General features: G+C 50.5%; 3 protein-coding genes across 3 annotated transcripts; 2 read left to right on the top strand and 1 right to left on the bottom strand.

The window, feature by feature from the left end:
• The first annotated feature begins 413 nt into the window (after window positions 1-413).
• Window positions 414-1,664, top strand: LOC128279119 (uncharacterized). The gene is made up of 2 exons (XM_053017840.1): window positions 414-1,272; window positions 1,350-1,664. Exons 1-2 carry the CDS (start codon window positions 414-416, stop codon window positions 1,661-1,663), a joined length of 1,173 nt encoding a protein of 390 aa, XP_052873800.1. The 3' UTR covers window position 1,664.
• Window positions 1,665-1,940: 276 nt separating this feature from the next.
• LOC128269159 (60S ribosomal protein L7a) lies at window positions 1,941-2,992 on the bottom strand. Its single transcript, XM_053006537.1, has 2 exons — window positions 2,926-2,992; window positions 1,941-2,856 (listed from the first exon to the last, which is right to left on the bottom strand). The coding sequence occupies exon 2, from the start codon at window positions 2,842-2,844 to the stop codon at window positions 2,026-2,028; it is 819 nt and encodes a 272-aa protein (XP_052862497.1). The 5' UTR covers window positions 2,845-2,856; window positions 2,926-2,992; the 3' UTR covers window positions 1,941-2,025.
• A 588-nt stretch (window positions 2,993-3,580) lies between these two features.
• LOC128268630 (protein zer-1 homolog) lies at window positions 3,581-15,814 on the top strand. The gene is made up of 11 exons (XM_053005767.1): window positions 3,581-3,728; window positions 5,289-6,086; window positions 11,486-12,086; window positions 12,157-12,378; window positions 12,462-12,664; window positions 12,745-12,916; window positions 12,999-13,160; window positions 13,243-13,404; window positions 13,478-13,627; window positions 13,702-13,947; window positions 14,025-15,814. Exons 2-11 carry the CDS (start codon window positions 5,908-5,910, stop codon window positions 14,259-14,261), a joined length of 2,334 nt encoding a protein of 777 aa, XP_052861727.1. The 5' UTR covers window positions 3,581-3,728; window positions 5,289-5,907; the 3' UTR covers window positions 14,262-15,814.
• Window positions 15,815-15,947: the final 133 nt, after the last annotated feature.

A 15,947-nucleotide genomic window follows, 5' to 3' on the forward strand; every position in this document is an offset into this window, starting at 1 on the left:
GCGCCGGCACCCGGTACGTGCGGACGTGACGGTGCGGTGCGGTCAGCGTTCTCGACTTGCCCACAGTATACCGGACTGCACACGTTTTCCGCGGTTTACAAATAACATACTACTATTACCTATCCCTTCCTGGCCTTTCTCCTGTGCTGGCGCAATCTTGGCCAGCAGACAAAAATGATCAACAACGGTGAATCTTTGAAATAAACAACGCGATTTGTGTGCTCTTTTGCGAGGGTAACAAACCGGCCACCGTCCGGTATGCTATAAAACGATTCGTACAGTATCGTTCAGGGGACAGTCAAGTTTATGGTTTCGGCGCAAAGTTCGACACCTTACACGAACCGCGCCTAACGTTTAACGGGCTTTTGCCACGTGTTTTGGATCAAGCTTTGGTATTCGGATAGTTGGCGGCAATGGACGCCACGGTAGGGAGTACCCGGCGGTTATCGTCGGTGACGCTTCTGGGGTTGGTGGCGATGGCCAGTTTCCTGGCCACCGGTGTCCGGGCTGCCTGCACCTCGGAGAACTGTACACGTACCATCTACACCTGGGAGGGCGGTCGCATCGTGTGGCCGTGCCCGACCACGAAGAGGCTTATCACGAACAGTGGCAAGTACACGCCACGCGATCTGATCGCCATGCGTTGTCAGCGGGCGGGTTCGCACACGATCTGTGCCTTCCCGCGCTACAAGAGCAGCAATCCGATCACGCTCAGCAAGGTGTACGCGACGAAGAAGGGTTGCGACGTTAAGTTCGAACCGTTCCCGTGCTGGTCCGAGCAGGAGGAAGGTAACTGCAATGCCCTACAGTCGGTGATCGATCTGTACAGTGACGGTGACTACGTTTGGGTGTTGGACGGTGGCGTCACGCAGTCTCTCCGGACGCCAACTCAACGCTGCCCACCGAAAGTGGTCGTGTACGACAGTAAGTCGGGCAAGAAGCTGAAAACGATCAGTCTGGCCCGCTACGTAACGGACAAATCGCGGCTACAGTACATCCAGGTCGAGTGTCTGAAGGGTGGACGATGCTACGTGTACGTCAGCGATCCCGGTAACAACGCGATCATCGTCTACGACGTGTACGGAGGCCGTGGGTATCGGGTAATACTGCCCAAAGCGGTCCACATGGGATGCCGTTATCGGGACGTGCTGTACATTTTCCTCTCCAAGCACAAGGAAGGAACGCGGCTCTACTTTACCTACCTCGGAGGTAGCCGACTGTTCGCCATCAAGACGGAACATTTGCGAAAGGGACACGGCGGCAACATCATCGGTACGTACGGACGGAACAAGGGCTCGGTGGGTTCGCATGGGTAATGTTGGTCCATTGCCACTTTCTTTTCCACACAGATATCGGTGAAAAGCCACACGTGCCGGTGATCCTCGGAACGGACGGTGGCAGCGGAGTGTTCTTCCGTGAGGAAGGTGACTCGCACATCTACTACTGGAGCACGAACAGTTGCTACAAGAAGGCCAACTTCAAGCTGGTTTACAAGAGTCAGGTTGGCCTGTTCGCTACACATGTCTTCCCCGATGCCAAGCTCAACCGTCTCCTGGTTTTGGAAAACGATTTCCCGAGCTACGTCAAGGATCATGCCGGCTGCGGCACGCTGCACCAGATCTCCATTCTCGATGGAAGCTGCAAATGTAACGCAGGCTCATAAAAAGTGCACCGTGGACCATCTTCGCCCCAAGAGGGGCCCCCGAATGTAGCGAAAGAATTCTCTTTAGTGTAATTTATAGTTTTATGTAAGTCACTCCGGCGTAATTATGCGCAAACATGTGATACGTTTAGAATGATGTAAATGTTAAGGGGAATGCGAATAAAAGCGTGCATTGGGAAGAAGCAAAATGCAGGGAACTAATAGAAATCGAAACGCAGTCTTTACTCTTCAACGAGATGAGTGTTCTTTCCGGAACAAGAAAGAACTACACACGATGTCCGTTGTTCGGAACTTAATTTATTATCAACTCACTACAGACGACGCACGTCTGCATTAAACCGATAAGAAAGTTGGAAAGCAGATTAGGCAGCAACCTTCTGCGTGATTTCGCGGGCCTTTGCCTTCTCGAGCTTCGCGATGCGGGCCATACTCTTGGGTCCCAGCAGACCACCTCCCCAGTGGCGACGGATTTCATCGTAGCGATCGTTGAAGTTCGTCTTGATCGTTTCGACCAGCTTGGTCAGGTTGGCGCGATCCGAGTTGTCCACCTGAGTCAGGGCGACGCAGGTGCACGTCTTGCGGTACACCAGCGTTCCCAGGCGCGACTTGCCCTTGATGATGCAGTACGGCACACCCATCTTGCGGCAGAGGGCCGGCATGTACACGACCAGCTCAATCGGGTCCACATCGTGGGCGATAACCACCAGTTGGGCCTTCTTCTGCTCCACCAGTTTCACCACCGTGTTAATACCCTGGCGCAGCTGGTTCGACTTCTTGGTTGGAGGCTCCTCCTTGCCAGCCGCCTTCGCTTCGGCCTTCGCCTTCAAACGCTGCACCTTGGCGAGCGGGTTCTCCGGGCGGTACTTCTCGAGCAGCTTCAGCAGCTGCTGGGCGGTGGGCTTGTCCAGGGCCTGCGAGAACTGGTTAATCGGCGGCGGCACCTTCAGGCGCTTCTGCAGAACCGCCTTCTGACGCTGAATGCGGATGTATTTCGGCCAGCGCACGAAACGCGACAGATCGCGCTTCGGCTGCACGTTCTGACCGATGCCATAGTTCTTCACACGTCGCTCGAACAGTGGGTTGATCACCTTCTTAACCTCAACTTTTTTCGTTGCCAGCGGGGCCGCCGCAACCTTCTTGTTGCCGGCCACCTTCTTTTTCTGGGGCTTCTTGCTAACCATGGTGATTGAAACCTACGGTGAAAAGTGGGTTTTGTTAAACACAACAGCACGATTTTCGGGAGAACGCATGTTTGTCTGTACCTCGTCTTACAGTAGCCGAAATCGAAAGGATGTCCACATTCGCTGCTGTCAACTGTCAGCACGAGCTTCTTCCTGCAGAGCTTCCCGTCACCGGGCGCATATCGTTTGGATCCACAAGGGCGCTTTGGAAACAGAATAATGAAACTAAATTTCATTGCTAACCACATGAATGCGATGGGGTTTTATTGACAAAAAATGTATTAATAATATGAACCATTTTCGATTATTAATAGTAATGAAAGACTCTGTAAATAAAGGTACTTTGTGAAAACTTATCGTTTTGTGCAGAGAACAGAGCCACACGAACAAACTGAAACGTATTCATTTAGCAACATAACAAACTTTTCATGCCATTTGGGAGTAGAAAAAAAATCTGGTGGCTTTTTATTGTTTCATATATATCGCGTAAGCAGGATAAACACAAGATTTGGTGCAAAAACGGGTTTCCTTCCGAGGATTCCCTTGGAGTGGAAGCGAATGAACCACCCTGTGTTTCATCCAACTGTCAAAATATCTTTGCATATCTCAGATCAATTCAGTCCGTGAATTTGCGAGGGCAGGACTTTCGTAGACCTGCAAAACACACGGTGGGAGATTTTTATAAGATTTTATTATTATCTCGCTAAAGTGTAAGGTGCCGAACTTACATTCCCGCATGGCTAACAGCTAAACAGCATCGAAAGTAATCGATCGAAAGTGTGTGCGCAATCCACCAAATTCCTTTGTCTTTCCGCCTTCTCGATGCGGAAGTGGCAATAGAACTTTTTTCTTTTTGCGTTGTAAATCGACAACACCTGACTGAAGTGAGTGAGTGTGCGCGCATCTTTGTGTGTGTGTGTGTAGTTTTTGCATCATGTAGGAACTGGGCAAAGCTGACTCGCGTTGTTGTTTTCAATGTGCCTCTCGCAAAATGACGCAGATGCTGCAAGACAGCCAGACAGCATTGCCTGTTCTATTTATGTGGTAAAAACTGGTCTGTACAGCTCGGCCGATGGTGATTGTTGATAGTGTGGGGATGGTCTTTTTAGGGGATGCATCAAGGTCGTGTTTATTACCGAGAACCTAATCAGTTTTCCGATAATTTTGGAAGCATTTCAACTTCGCGTGTCGCAGCATCAAATGGTAATCAAAGCCTTGCTAATTTTCACCAGAATCTCCGTAGAGTGTGAGAATACGTCTACGGATTACGTTAGCTTGCGACCGTGTTTAAAGTACAATTCAGTGTCCGTCGTTTGTCCGTCCTTTCATCGGGCTGCTGGTGGAAAGAACTGAGTATGAAAATATTTGGTTTATTTTTAGCTTTTCTGTACGTTCTCTTCTTCTGGCTAGACACAGACACAGGCGGCTTTGCTTCTTACCGAAAACCCGCTGGTCCCCAAATATCGCCGAGCGCAGTGAAGGAGCTACTTTTCGCCGAAGAAACAAACACGACGTACAGGTTTCTTGCAGAAGCGAACAAACGCGCACGTTTGTGCTAGTAGAAAGTATCGGATTTGGTTACGTTTTTACCATTTCAGTTCTCGTTTTGAACCGTTAAACGGTTTCTTGTTCACTTGAACATTGCGAACAATTCGAGTGGTTGTTTCCTCCATAGTATGATTACCAGTTGGCAACTGATAGCTCGTGAGACTCAAGCAAAATTAGTATGGCATGTTTTAGGCATTTCCGCGGTTCGGTTCGGGGTTGTGGGAATAGTGTGCATTTATGTTTCGTATGCATTCATCGCTCACTTAGATGGTGACTAACGCCAATGGAGATCCACGGTACCTGTTGTTGGTGGTGGTGGTGCTAGCTAGTGGCAAATGACGGTGCGTCCGAGCAGTTGAAGAGTAAATAATGCTGACCGTCAGCAAAGGTGTTGACCATCAGCCATGAAACGACGGTGAACGGTTCATCCTTAACTGGGCCTGTTCATTCCCGCCTGACAGATGGTCCAAGTGACGTATGGCTACGGTATGAGTGAGCGAGAGAAAGAGTAGTCTCTTCCTTCTATCCCAGCGGAGAGAGTGGAGCATAACACAGAGAGAGCGAGCGAGTGAGAAAGACAGTACCAGCATAAGTCGAAAGTCCTATGCGAGAGTGAGAGCGAGCACACATTTGTTTATGTTACGACGTCATCATCGCAGTACATTTTAATCGAGTGTGCGCGCAAGGGAGACAGAGACCGTCCGTCGGTTGGTGGGCAGCGCAAAGTACGTCGCTAGCGATGATAATGACACACAGAGACTCGGTTCAAGAGAGTGTAGTTTGCGTGCCACGGAGTTTGTTAGCAACAAGCGCATGTTATGTCAAGCAGCATTGGAAAAGTTGTGTGTCTTACATGGTTACTTGAATGTTTTGTTTCCGTATCGATTTGATTGCAGCATGTGTAAGGTGAAAATCGAAAGAATGAGTGCTTGAGTGCAAGTGGCACGGAATCGTGGATTGGCGCTTCAGTTTCCAGCCCAGCGTGACGTTGACGACCCTCTTCAGCAGCTCGATGTTTTTAAATGAAGGTTCGCCATCGCCACTGTGAGAATTTATCATAAACCGTGCATCAGCAGCCGTATCGCGTGGGGTGGCCAGCTGGGAAAACGGATAGACAACGCAAAACAGCCACACTGACACACACCCGTACGCAGAAAGCATAGCCAAACAGCGCTCGCTTCTGTGCGTCGTAGTAGGCTGCTGCTGGGGCAAACAAAGAGCACCATTGCGTTGCATTTGGTTGCTGCATTAGTGCCACGCGTAAAAGAACCCGTCCCGTTGAAGTGTCCCGCGCGAGGTGTGAGTTGAGAAGGAAGTGTGGTCCGTGTGTTTGCCTCAAGAAGTGTGCCCAAAGTGTGAGATAGTGCTGCGTTGAACCTTCCCGCGTGACCTGTAATCAAGTGAAAGCGAACCATCCAGTGAAGGTAGCATCGGTTGTCATCCAGGCCTTGGTTTAATCCATCTGAAGGGCGTCGAAGGCTACACGGTGTCTGACTGTAGCGGCTCCGTAAAATCATGCTAGGTCGGGTGAGGCTCAAAGAAAGCGGCATCATGGACGAGGAGCTCCCGACACTGTTGGAGACCACCATCCGCTTCCTGGCGAAGAACATCCACATTATGTGTACCACCGATCCTGTCACGCACCAACTAGAGCTGAAGGAGGACGTGGTCATACCGAACGAAATCTGCGACAGGTGAGTCATCCGTAACCAGCTCTTAGTTTTTCAGGCTGGATGGTGGACGGAAACCTGCGTAAATGGAGAACTTTTCACGAAAACGACAACAAAGTTCCTTATGATCATTCTACCATTCTCTTGCCCCACATAGTAGGCCTTTTTCTGGTCCTCTTCCCCCCACCGGGGGCGTTGGGCGAGGCGTTGAGTTGACCCTATTCGGTCGCAGAACAAAGAAGCGTGAACATAGCAAACCAAAGTGACCGAATTGGCCCCCACAGCTATCCTCTTGAGCCACGCGTCTATCGAGAAGGCCGCACAGCCTTAGCCTCTCTACCCATTCCGTTCTGGCGACCCCCGATCGTTACATAACTCTATCCCGTTCTACGGTCCCGGCCTACTTTTCCTTGTGCGACGCGATTTCTAGCTATATGGATGGCCACCAGCGTCATCGCCTTCGAAGAAAGTTTCACCCCACACCATGCGGAGAAGCTAATCAGCTGTTTTTACTGCGGTTTCCTTCGGGTCGCCGCTGTTTTTTTCCATTTTCTTGTTCGCAATTTTCTGCCACATTTGATGTCTCGCTCTCACCTTGCCTTCTCTGATATGGGTGTGCTTTTTTTTTTCTCCCATCACATTACGATGCAGTTTTCGATGCAACTTGCTAGCAGCAGTTACCACCAGATGATGAAGGTGCACGTGCTCTGCGTATGTGTGGGTAAAAGAGAAAGACAGCGAGAGAGAGTGTGTGTGTGGTACTATGCTTCGGGTTGCTATGTTGCGCTTACAGTGACTGCCAATTGCTTCAATTACCCTGCACACCGCACAGCAGACTGGGATTGCGCTCGTCGGTATGACAACTACATGCACATCACAGCTGATGGCGTCGGCTACACGAGCCCGTCCATTAAATCGAGCAGGTTTAATGCGCGTTTTTTCTTTGTACTACTATCTCCATTTTATCATGCGCCCTCCAGCACCTCTGGTTATCGAGGACATCGAGGTTGGTGGTATACGTGCGGCACAAGTGGACCGCATTCAAGAGGTGCTGGTTCTAGAGGGGGGTCTTTAGTTTATTTTTTTGCTGCAATTTGTAGTAATTTGACATTCGCCAGCATTGGCTTAATTTTTCCATCCTCTTCCCGACTTCAAACCTGTTTTCTAATGCTATCGTTACTTACGTTCACGGATCCTGGTAGTCCGGTGAATGTTGACTTGATTCTAGTCCACCTGGGCTTTGTTACTATCGATCAGGTATTGGAAGGTATTTGATCCATTCAAATTTACAGTCCTAGGGAGCAATAATCTATAATCTATCCAGAATTAAACATCAGAGTCTATGCCTTTTTTTTATAAGGTTTCACAACGGAGCCATTAATCGCTCCAGCTTTGGGTTGGCCTTCACTCAGGCGCGCAGCACAAGGTCGAGTACCACAGAGAGGGAGCCATTAACTAAGCCCGGTAACGGTTTCGAAAACCTCCTTTGCCAAAACGGTCACTGAAGCAGCAAACACCAACTGACGCAATGCTGTTTCGATTACACCGGCGAAGGGGCCGGCGAACACTTTCCGGCCAGGTCACGGCAGACAGGCGCAAAAATTGCATTTGCATTTTGCAGCCAGAGCCCAGCCTTATGTGCGCAGGGAAACGTCCTTTCTACATGGGTAAGCACGCCTATCGCCATAAAGGGGTCTTTGCAAACGTGGCCAATCGTTTACTTCCGTAATAATAATAATAATAATAATAATAATAATAATAAATTGTAAGACGCAAAAGTTTCCCGCACCTCTCTCCCAACGGGTCCAAGTGGCCTGTCCCGTCTAATTTTGCCAACGACCGTCACCAGGCGAGATTTTACTTCGCCATTCCGACAACAACTGCCGCGCACGGCATCCACGGTGGACACACCCGAAAACGGTTATGTTTAGAAAATATCCTCAATTACGCCACCCGCCGATCACCCACCGTGGCTTGCCATCGTCCGATTCGGTGTGTCTATTCATAGGCTGCTGGCCCCAGCGAGACAGAGTGGAGCGTGGAATGGTCTTATGCTCGGGTCCGCATCTTCACGTGTCCACCGTATGGGGCGGCCATCGCCCTCATTCGCGCGCGGAGAACGGCACCCGAACCGATTCAACAAGCTGTGGAAACGCTAGGTTCCCCAATTACCACATTCTGATCCTCATTATGTCGCTCAAAGGCAGGAAGAGGGAGGATGGTGGTGTTTTTCGGTTCGGTGCGATCGTACTTCGCCCGAGGTGTTTGGGGGGATTTAATTGGTGGCAAACCTCCAAATATTACGACCACAGGAAATCGACCATTCCGTGATTTGAAGTAATTCAAAAATTTTACCCTTTACTGAAAGAAGCACGACACACGATCACCCTAGGGTGGGGTCCCTAGAATTGTTTCGGGCCAAGGTCTGTGCGGATGGGCGTAAACCAGTGACAAGAAGAGTCCAGTGATCCGTGACACAATGATTCCGAAATTATGGCGCGCTTTTGATGCGTCCGCTGCGACTGAATGCATGGCGCGAGCAATGTTTTTGTCGCTCGTTCCGTGTCTATCACTGAAGAGACTCAAATCTGGCTGCGAATGCACCATTTTTGGTCCCTCAGTGTTTGTTGTTTTTAATATTAATACCGCCATCGGATGCACTTCAGCCTTTCCAAAGTGCATTCCGTTCGGTTGACTTTCATTCTCCTTGGAACGATCCCTCCTGCGCTGGACTGAACTGGACCATTCCTTTGGCAACAGGAAAGCATGCTGAGCCACCGCGAGCGATTTCCTATCGCGTGTACGCACATAAATGACGTTAAGTAAACTGATAACTGGAACTATCACGCCAAAAGCGATCTTCCATGGGCCGCAGCCACGGGCCAGCTTACAATCGTGGTGACGGCGTGTTCCACACTATCACACACCACCGCAGCATCAGCAGAACAGATTGGCTTTTACTGGCGGCGGCGTGCGCAAGTCAAGGCGAAAGTAAACTCATCCGCGGCCAGCGGCCACCGATTAAGAGGCGAATGAGCACAAGCGTGTGAGGGGGCTGATGATGATTATGATGATAAGTTATGTCAATGAACTTCACCACCAGCAATAATCTGCTGTACCATGCGCTCCGTTCGGTGCTGCTGTTCTTCTCGCCGCGCGGCGTTCCTAACGACAATTGTCATCATCATCGTCATCAGAAGCAGCATCGCGCCATGTGGCGCCTGGTGCAGGAACCAAAACCAGGGACCTTGGTTGCAATTGTAGCGACATGTTTGAGCGCGGCGTATGTGTCACAGTGCTGGCTGGCGGGCTTGGGTTGGTTCCCCTCCTGCCGCGGGCGCCGACCTTCAGTGTCGGGTGAGCGATGGTTACGACGACGTGTGCGTTGTACTAACGCCGTTTGCGCGCCACTGAATGCCAAGACGAAATGCCACCGTCCTTGCCATTTGTTGGGCTTGTTCCATTCCTTTTTCGCCCTTTGGGGTGGCGCGCGCGCGCGGCCTATCTGGCGGAACGGGTTTCGCACGGGACAGTTAGGGGTTAAGTTCGCACTCGTGTTACACTTGACGCCTCGTCTCTCTATTGGGTTTCAGTTTCTCCGTTGCTGCTGACGCAGTTTGCGCTAGGGCATTGTTTTACATTCCTAGCAATCGGTGTTCTGTTCTTAAATTGTTTACTTTGGGGAAAGATGCTTACTGCGCCCCGCCATTTTGGTTGCGAACTCGACGCCGATGGTAAAGCGCAGCCTTCGACCCGATGATCGTGCGTGTCACGATGGCGCTTCCCACAAAATCCACCGACCGGGTCTCGGTTTCTCATTGACCCAATTGCATTGAACTTCAATTGGATTCAATTTGCATCGTCAACAACCCACCCAATCCAAGCGCTGGTTCGTTCGTGGCGGTGGCGTGCAGTGTATGCGAAAAGAATCGAGGATCGTAACTTTGGCCGACGCTTGGCGGAAACCAGATTCCCCTATGAACGTATCCCGGTGTGAGTGCAAATTGACCGATGACACCACACGGTCTAGGTGTGTTCCGCTTCCGATTCGAACCCGCCAGGGAGATGTTCACGCGCTGCGGTCGTGTTGTGGTTGAGAATCGCGCTAGCGAGGGGCACGAAACGGCCACTGCACGCAGGGGATGACATCAATATCTTACTTTTAGCAGCTGATGAGCTGGTGTTTGCCCTGCATCAGCGGATTCGGTTTCATGTTGCGGACGTCAAAACGCAAGATCGGCACGCTGACTGACTTCCCGCCAACATTGCGCAGCTTTTTCTTGTTTCCAGTGTGTATTAGAGGTCAACGTTGTGTCCTCGCCGGTGGGGTGATACTCTGGGGTGGTAATCAAATTGTGATAATCATAACTGATTTGTATGTTTATAAATACCGGCCCGAAGTGTGGAACGGGCGGGCAATTTTGTTTGTTCAATTTGTAATGCTCCCATTGGGAAAAGTGGACAAATGTTTATTGTTTACTTATTCGCTTAAAACTCTCGTACACCCCGTATTCCAGCAGCACTCTACTGGTGGTCTGGTTTAAATTTTGCAATCGACCTTCAAACTTCGACACCAAAAAGTGACGAAACATGTTGAAGGCACTTCCTTCGGATTCGGAGCGGGCACCCTTTCACAGAAACATCTTCTCGGAGACAGATTTAGCGGGTTCAATTAAAAAAGCAAACTCTTTTAGCCTCAGACGATGGCGCCACCATGGACCGCGTCGATCCGTTGATCGATGGGATTTAATTGATTGGAGCCACCATCGTTTAACGATTTAATTTCATCAAATTTCCCAGCAAACGAACCCGCAGCGCGCTACTGTGGGCCGCACCGCGTCACGTCGAAACGATGATGAAGATCAGCTGACACGATCGGGCGAAGATCGGGCTTTCTACGGTTTAAACGTCTGAGTTAACGTCCACCCGGAGCAGAGCCTGTGCCCAACCGTGGGGCCGCGTGTCATTAAGATGGCCCGGTCCGTTTATTGAATTTTCGGTGCTGGTCACAAGGTCATGGGAAAGAAATGATTACACGCTCTCCTAGACCGCCAAGGAGACGGTCGCTTCGTTTCCCCTCGCGTTTGTTTGTTTTATTTTTGCGCTGAGCAGAAAAAAATGGAAAGCTCGGAACAGATTTATGTGGCGTATTCGGTGTGCTATTCACGCGAATTGGCAACCAACGTACGGTTTCGGAACCGTAAAATAGTTATATTTTTAACATTTGCTGCTCACCCCCAGGTTGGTGTTGATCGTACGCTTGATCGGTAGTGGTTAAAATGGGTCAAACTTTGTTCTCAGTTAATGTAATCTTGATGCAAATGAATCGGGCCAAAAACGATCGGGAGACGATCATCTTTTCGAAGTTAACCCATCAGGATTTCATCGCGTACTAATCAAGGGACCTTTCCGTTTTCCGGCAGATTTCTTCGCTATCAACAGGAGTGCGGCCAGAACATCAATGACTGCTTCATACGGATATTTCGTGACACGGAGCGAACGCCCCTGCGCCACGTCAGCCTCCGCAACAGCACGATCACCAACGAGGGTATGCGCATCCTGCTGCGACACCGGTTGAACTCGCTGTCGATGTGGTACTGCAACAAGATAACGACCGCCTCCTGGAACAGTCTGATCGAGCACTGCCGGCAGCTTCGGTCCCTCGAGCTTGGCCGGTTCGTCGATATGCTGAAGCACAGTGAGCCGAACGAGAAGACTCCGATCGACTTTCAGCTACAGCTGCCGCGCCTCCAGCGGCTCAAGCTGAACGGTGTCGTCCTGCAACCGACGATCCAGTTCAGCCACCTGTCCGAGCTGAACCACCTCGATCTAACCGCGTGCATCTTCGCCGAGTTTAGTCTGAAGGCGCTGGTCGATTTGCCGGCGCTCCGCACCCTGATCCTCTTCAACGTGTGGCCACTCGAGCACGAGTTTCCCACACTGTGCAAACTGAAGAATCTCGAAACGCTCGACCTGTCCGTGTCGCGAGCGAACGTCGACGGCAACTATCTAACACCGAACAAGGTAGGGGATGTTGTGCCACAAGGACCCTCCCGGAACAAGCTTCACATTCGAATGCTCTCTTCCTTCACAGTTGCTGGCAAATTTGGTAAAAAACCTACCGAAACTGCGCCATCTCGATATTTCTGGCACTAATCTGGCCGGTGATGGTGTGGCGGAACGCGCCGGATCGTCGACGGGCAGCAGTTCCGATATCCCGGGGCTCTTGAGTCGCGTCGATCGGCCGCTGGATTTTCTCGGGCTCTACTACACGTCCCATTCGGCCTGCAAGTGGCACGACATTCCAGCGCTTCGGGTAAGCAATCTTACCGCTTATGGCATCCTTATGCAATTGATCATGTTCACACTCTCTGGTTGTGTCCTTTCTTTGATACTCAGATTGCTGGTGAAGCGAACGAGCAGCAGGTACTGGTCGCGGCCGTTGCTTACCAGGACCGGCACGAGCTACTGACGAAGGTGCTGAACGATCTGTATCATCTGTTGCGGTTCGAGACGTGCAAGCAGATCCACAAGGCACTAGGCGTCGTCCTGTCGGCGATGGATAAACACATTCGCGTGAAAAACATTCAAATCAGTGGCAGGTAGGTTAACGGACAGAGCACAGTGCCGTGACTGGGAAAGGGAACCAGATGTTCCGACTCTCGTTTTCGTTCTCTCTTAGTGCCACACTGTTTTACATCGCAAAGGGACGGGATAAGATGAAGTTTGGTGTCCCGCTGAAGAACCACATCATCCACACGCTGCTGAACGGCATGTCGACGCACCTGACGGACGATACGATGATGCGCAACGGTTGCTTAACGCTCTGCCAGTTCAACATACCGCAGGACGTGGTAAGACTGCGCTTCTCTAAGCCCTCCGACGGACCCTCGTTGGCTGCCCGTCTAGTAATTTACTCCCGTCTCCGATTTTTAGATGTTCGAATACGAGCGTTTGGTACAGATCCTGCTGCATGGCGTGTCGTACCGCGAGCAGGAAGGTTTCGTGCAGCGCATCGCCATCTATCTGCTCAATTCGCTCGCCTGCCAGGTCGACGGCAGCCAGAAGATGTTCCTCGGCGATTTGGGTGCTATCTCTGTAAGGGCTCGAGGGGCTGCTGCTGCTACTGCGGGTAGTCGGTCGGTCGCACCAGATTAAACCGCTGTCCTTTTTCCCACAGACGATGCTGAACTTGATCAATGATCGACTGTCGCGGCGCGTTTTTGACGACGTCATGGAGGTGGCCTGGTCGACGATGTGGAACGTGACCGACGAGACGGCTAAGAACTGTGAACGCTTTCTGGATGGCCGTGGGATGGAATATTTCCTCGGTTGTCTAAAGGTGCGCCAGCCCGAGTCTTGCTTGCTGTCCGATGGAATGCTAATCGTTGATTGGTTGGTTCTGCCCGTTTTAGCTGTTTCCGGATCGGGACGATCTGCTGCGCAACATGATGGGACTGCTGGGTAACGTGGCCGAGGTGAAAGAACTGCGGCCCCGCCTGATGACGAGCGAGTTTATAACCGAATTCTCCGATCTGCTCGACTCGTCCAGCGATGGCATTGAGGTAACGTTGGTACACGTGGTGTCAACGCAGCACGATTTCGTGTTCTCACGCAAAACGGTGTCACTTGTTTACAGGTTAGCTACAATGCAGCTGGCGTGCTGGCACACATTGCCTCCGATGGGGACGTTGCGTGGACGATCACGAAACCGACACGGCAGAGCGTCCTGATGCGGATGGTCGAAGCGATTGAACGGTGGGACTTGTCCGCCGAGCGCAACATCAACTATCGCAGTTTTGAGCCAATCTTGGGTCTGATCCGCTGCTACCACACTCCCCAGTGTCAGCATTGGGCCGTTTGGGCTTTAGCGAATTTAACCAAAGTAAGTGAATGCCACACAGCAGCAGGAAGAAGCAGGAGGAAAGACCGGATGCGCTAACCGATAAAGTGTCCCCGCAGGTTTATCCAAACAAGTACTGCCGGTTGGTGGAGCAGGAGCGCGGTGTCGAGCTGCTGCAGGAGCTAATCGACCATCCGCAGCCATATTCACGCCTGAAGGAACTGGCGCAGACCGTGCTGACGCACTGTCGCAACCTGAGTGAACCGTCGAGAGGCGTTGGTGGTGCCGGAGGGGAAGCGATGGGCACTGATGAGGCGTCGAACGCAGAATCGACCGGAATGGAGCTGGACGGCTAAACGGAGTGTGACGAAATCAAGCGCGGGTGATATGCGTGTAGCGTGTGGTCCCATCATCTCCCTCTTTGACGAAGAACCACACAAGCAGGAGAGTTGAATTGCGCCAACCGCAGAGAGGGAGCAGCAGCAGCAGCAGCAGCAAAAGGCAATGGGCGCACCATATTGATCGGCAGCGGCTTTCTTGGTCCTGTAGCGATACTCGTCACTTTGAGAGAACCTTTTCAAGTTAGGCTAACAGAAATTGGGCACCGGAGAACATCGGAAAGCTTTATCGTGATATTAACGAGCATGGTGAGGCTCCAGCGCCCTGAAACCATTCTCAAGATCGGTTTGTTTAAAATTAATGCTTGACTCCGATCCTTCCGATCGGTCGTGAGCCTTATGCTGGTGACACTAACACACACCGTCTTTTGCTACTTCATTTGTTCTCCATTACGCAAAGAGACGAATGCAGCTTCACGCTCAAAGGCCCTTTAATATCGACAACATTACGTTCTCTTAGTTTGATGTTGTTCCACCCAGCAGCTGCTTCCATGTACATATTTAGTGAGGATCGTTTTCTCGGCTATAAAAAGCACACGGAACAGAGAAGGAATGGTAAATCTAAGCCGAAGGAAACGCAAAAAAATAGTAAGGATTGTAACACCGGACAAATAGATTCGCGTGTGTGCGACAGAGATTGGTTGGTTGTGACCTAAACCTTGTAAATCCGATGCGTGACAAAGAATGCTTGAGCGAGAACGCGGTAGTTTAATAGTGTTATATGTTTTACTTTTCCTTACGTTAATATTTAGATTATTTGGATGTTTGTTTCCCTCTTTTTCCCTAACCCTTTTCTTGTTGCTTTCCTTCGCCCTCAATCTGTTATTGCCGCCGTTTCTTTTTCCTTCTGCACCCGTCTCTGTTTCTCTTCTCATCGGTCCGCTTAATCAATGCAAACGAATCAGGATGATAATGATATTTTCAATTTAATTTATTGAACGTACCAGCGTTGTGCGCTTTTTGCAGCGTGGGTAAGAGATCATCGTAACGTAGGGGTTAAACCTGTTCGATGAATCACCGATCGCACCATTCGACACGCTGGTGCTTCAGAATGGGGAAGATCCGACAGTAAGATTTACGCACACCAAGACTTGTTTGGACAATTTTTCCCTCGGAAATCCGACTGTCACCTTCGCGTTCCGTTGTTGAATGGGTTAATTCATCGCAAAAAAGTATAATTTGTTTGGCATTAGCTAGCGGAAGGCTACAGGAGCACCCGACAAGCGTGTGAGTGCGTTGGTGCCCAGCGATCGGTCGGCGATCGCGAGTGTTGTGATAGACAGCGAAACGGTAAAGAAGAGCGAGATAGGGCGCGGCGATAGGCTGGCAAAAAAATTGACAAACTAATGCAAATCGATGCGATTAGTCGTCGGATATAAGCAAATCCAACAAACAAACAAACAAAAAAACCATTCACAAACGAAATGCAAACACACATAGTAATACAAGAACAAAATTTAAAATAAAGAGCAATTTTCGAATGAACTGAACACGCTAACACTCGTTTCATGTCGCTGTTGTGTTTCACTGCACGTTGTGCCGGAATAATTGCCGATGGTGTCCGTATCTGAATGCTGATTTGCCATCCAGGAGTTGATCGTATGTTCCTGGATAGTTCACGAAATAAACGATAATAAAATGCAA

Source organism: Anopheles cruzii, chromosome 2 (assembly GCF_943734635.1).
Source record: "Anopheles cruzii chromosome 2, idAnoCruzAS_RS32_06, whole genome shotgun sequence".
Lineage (NCBI taxonomy): Eukaryota > Metazoa > Arthropoda > Insecta > Diptera > Culicidae > Anopheles > Anopheles cruzii.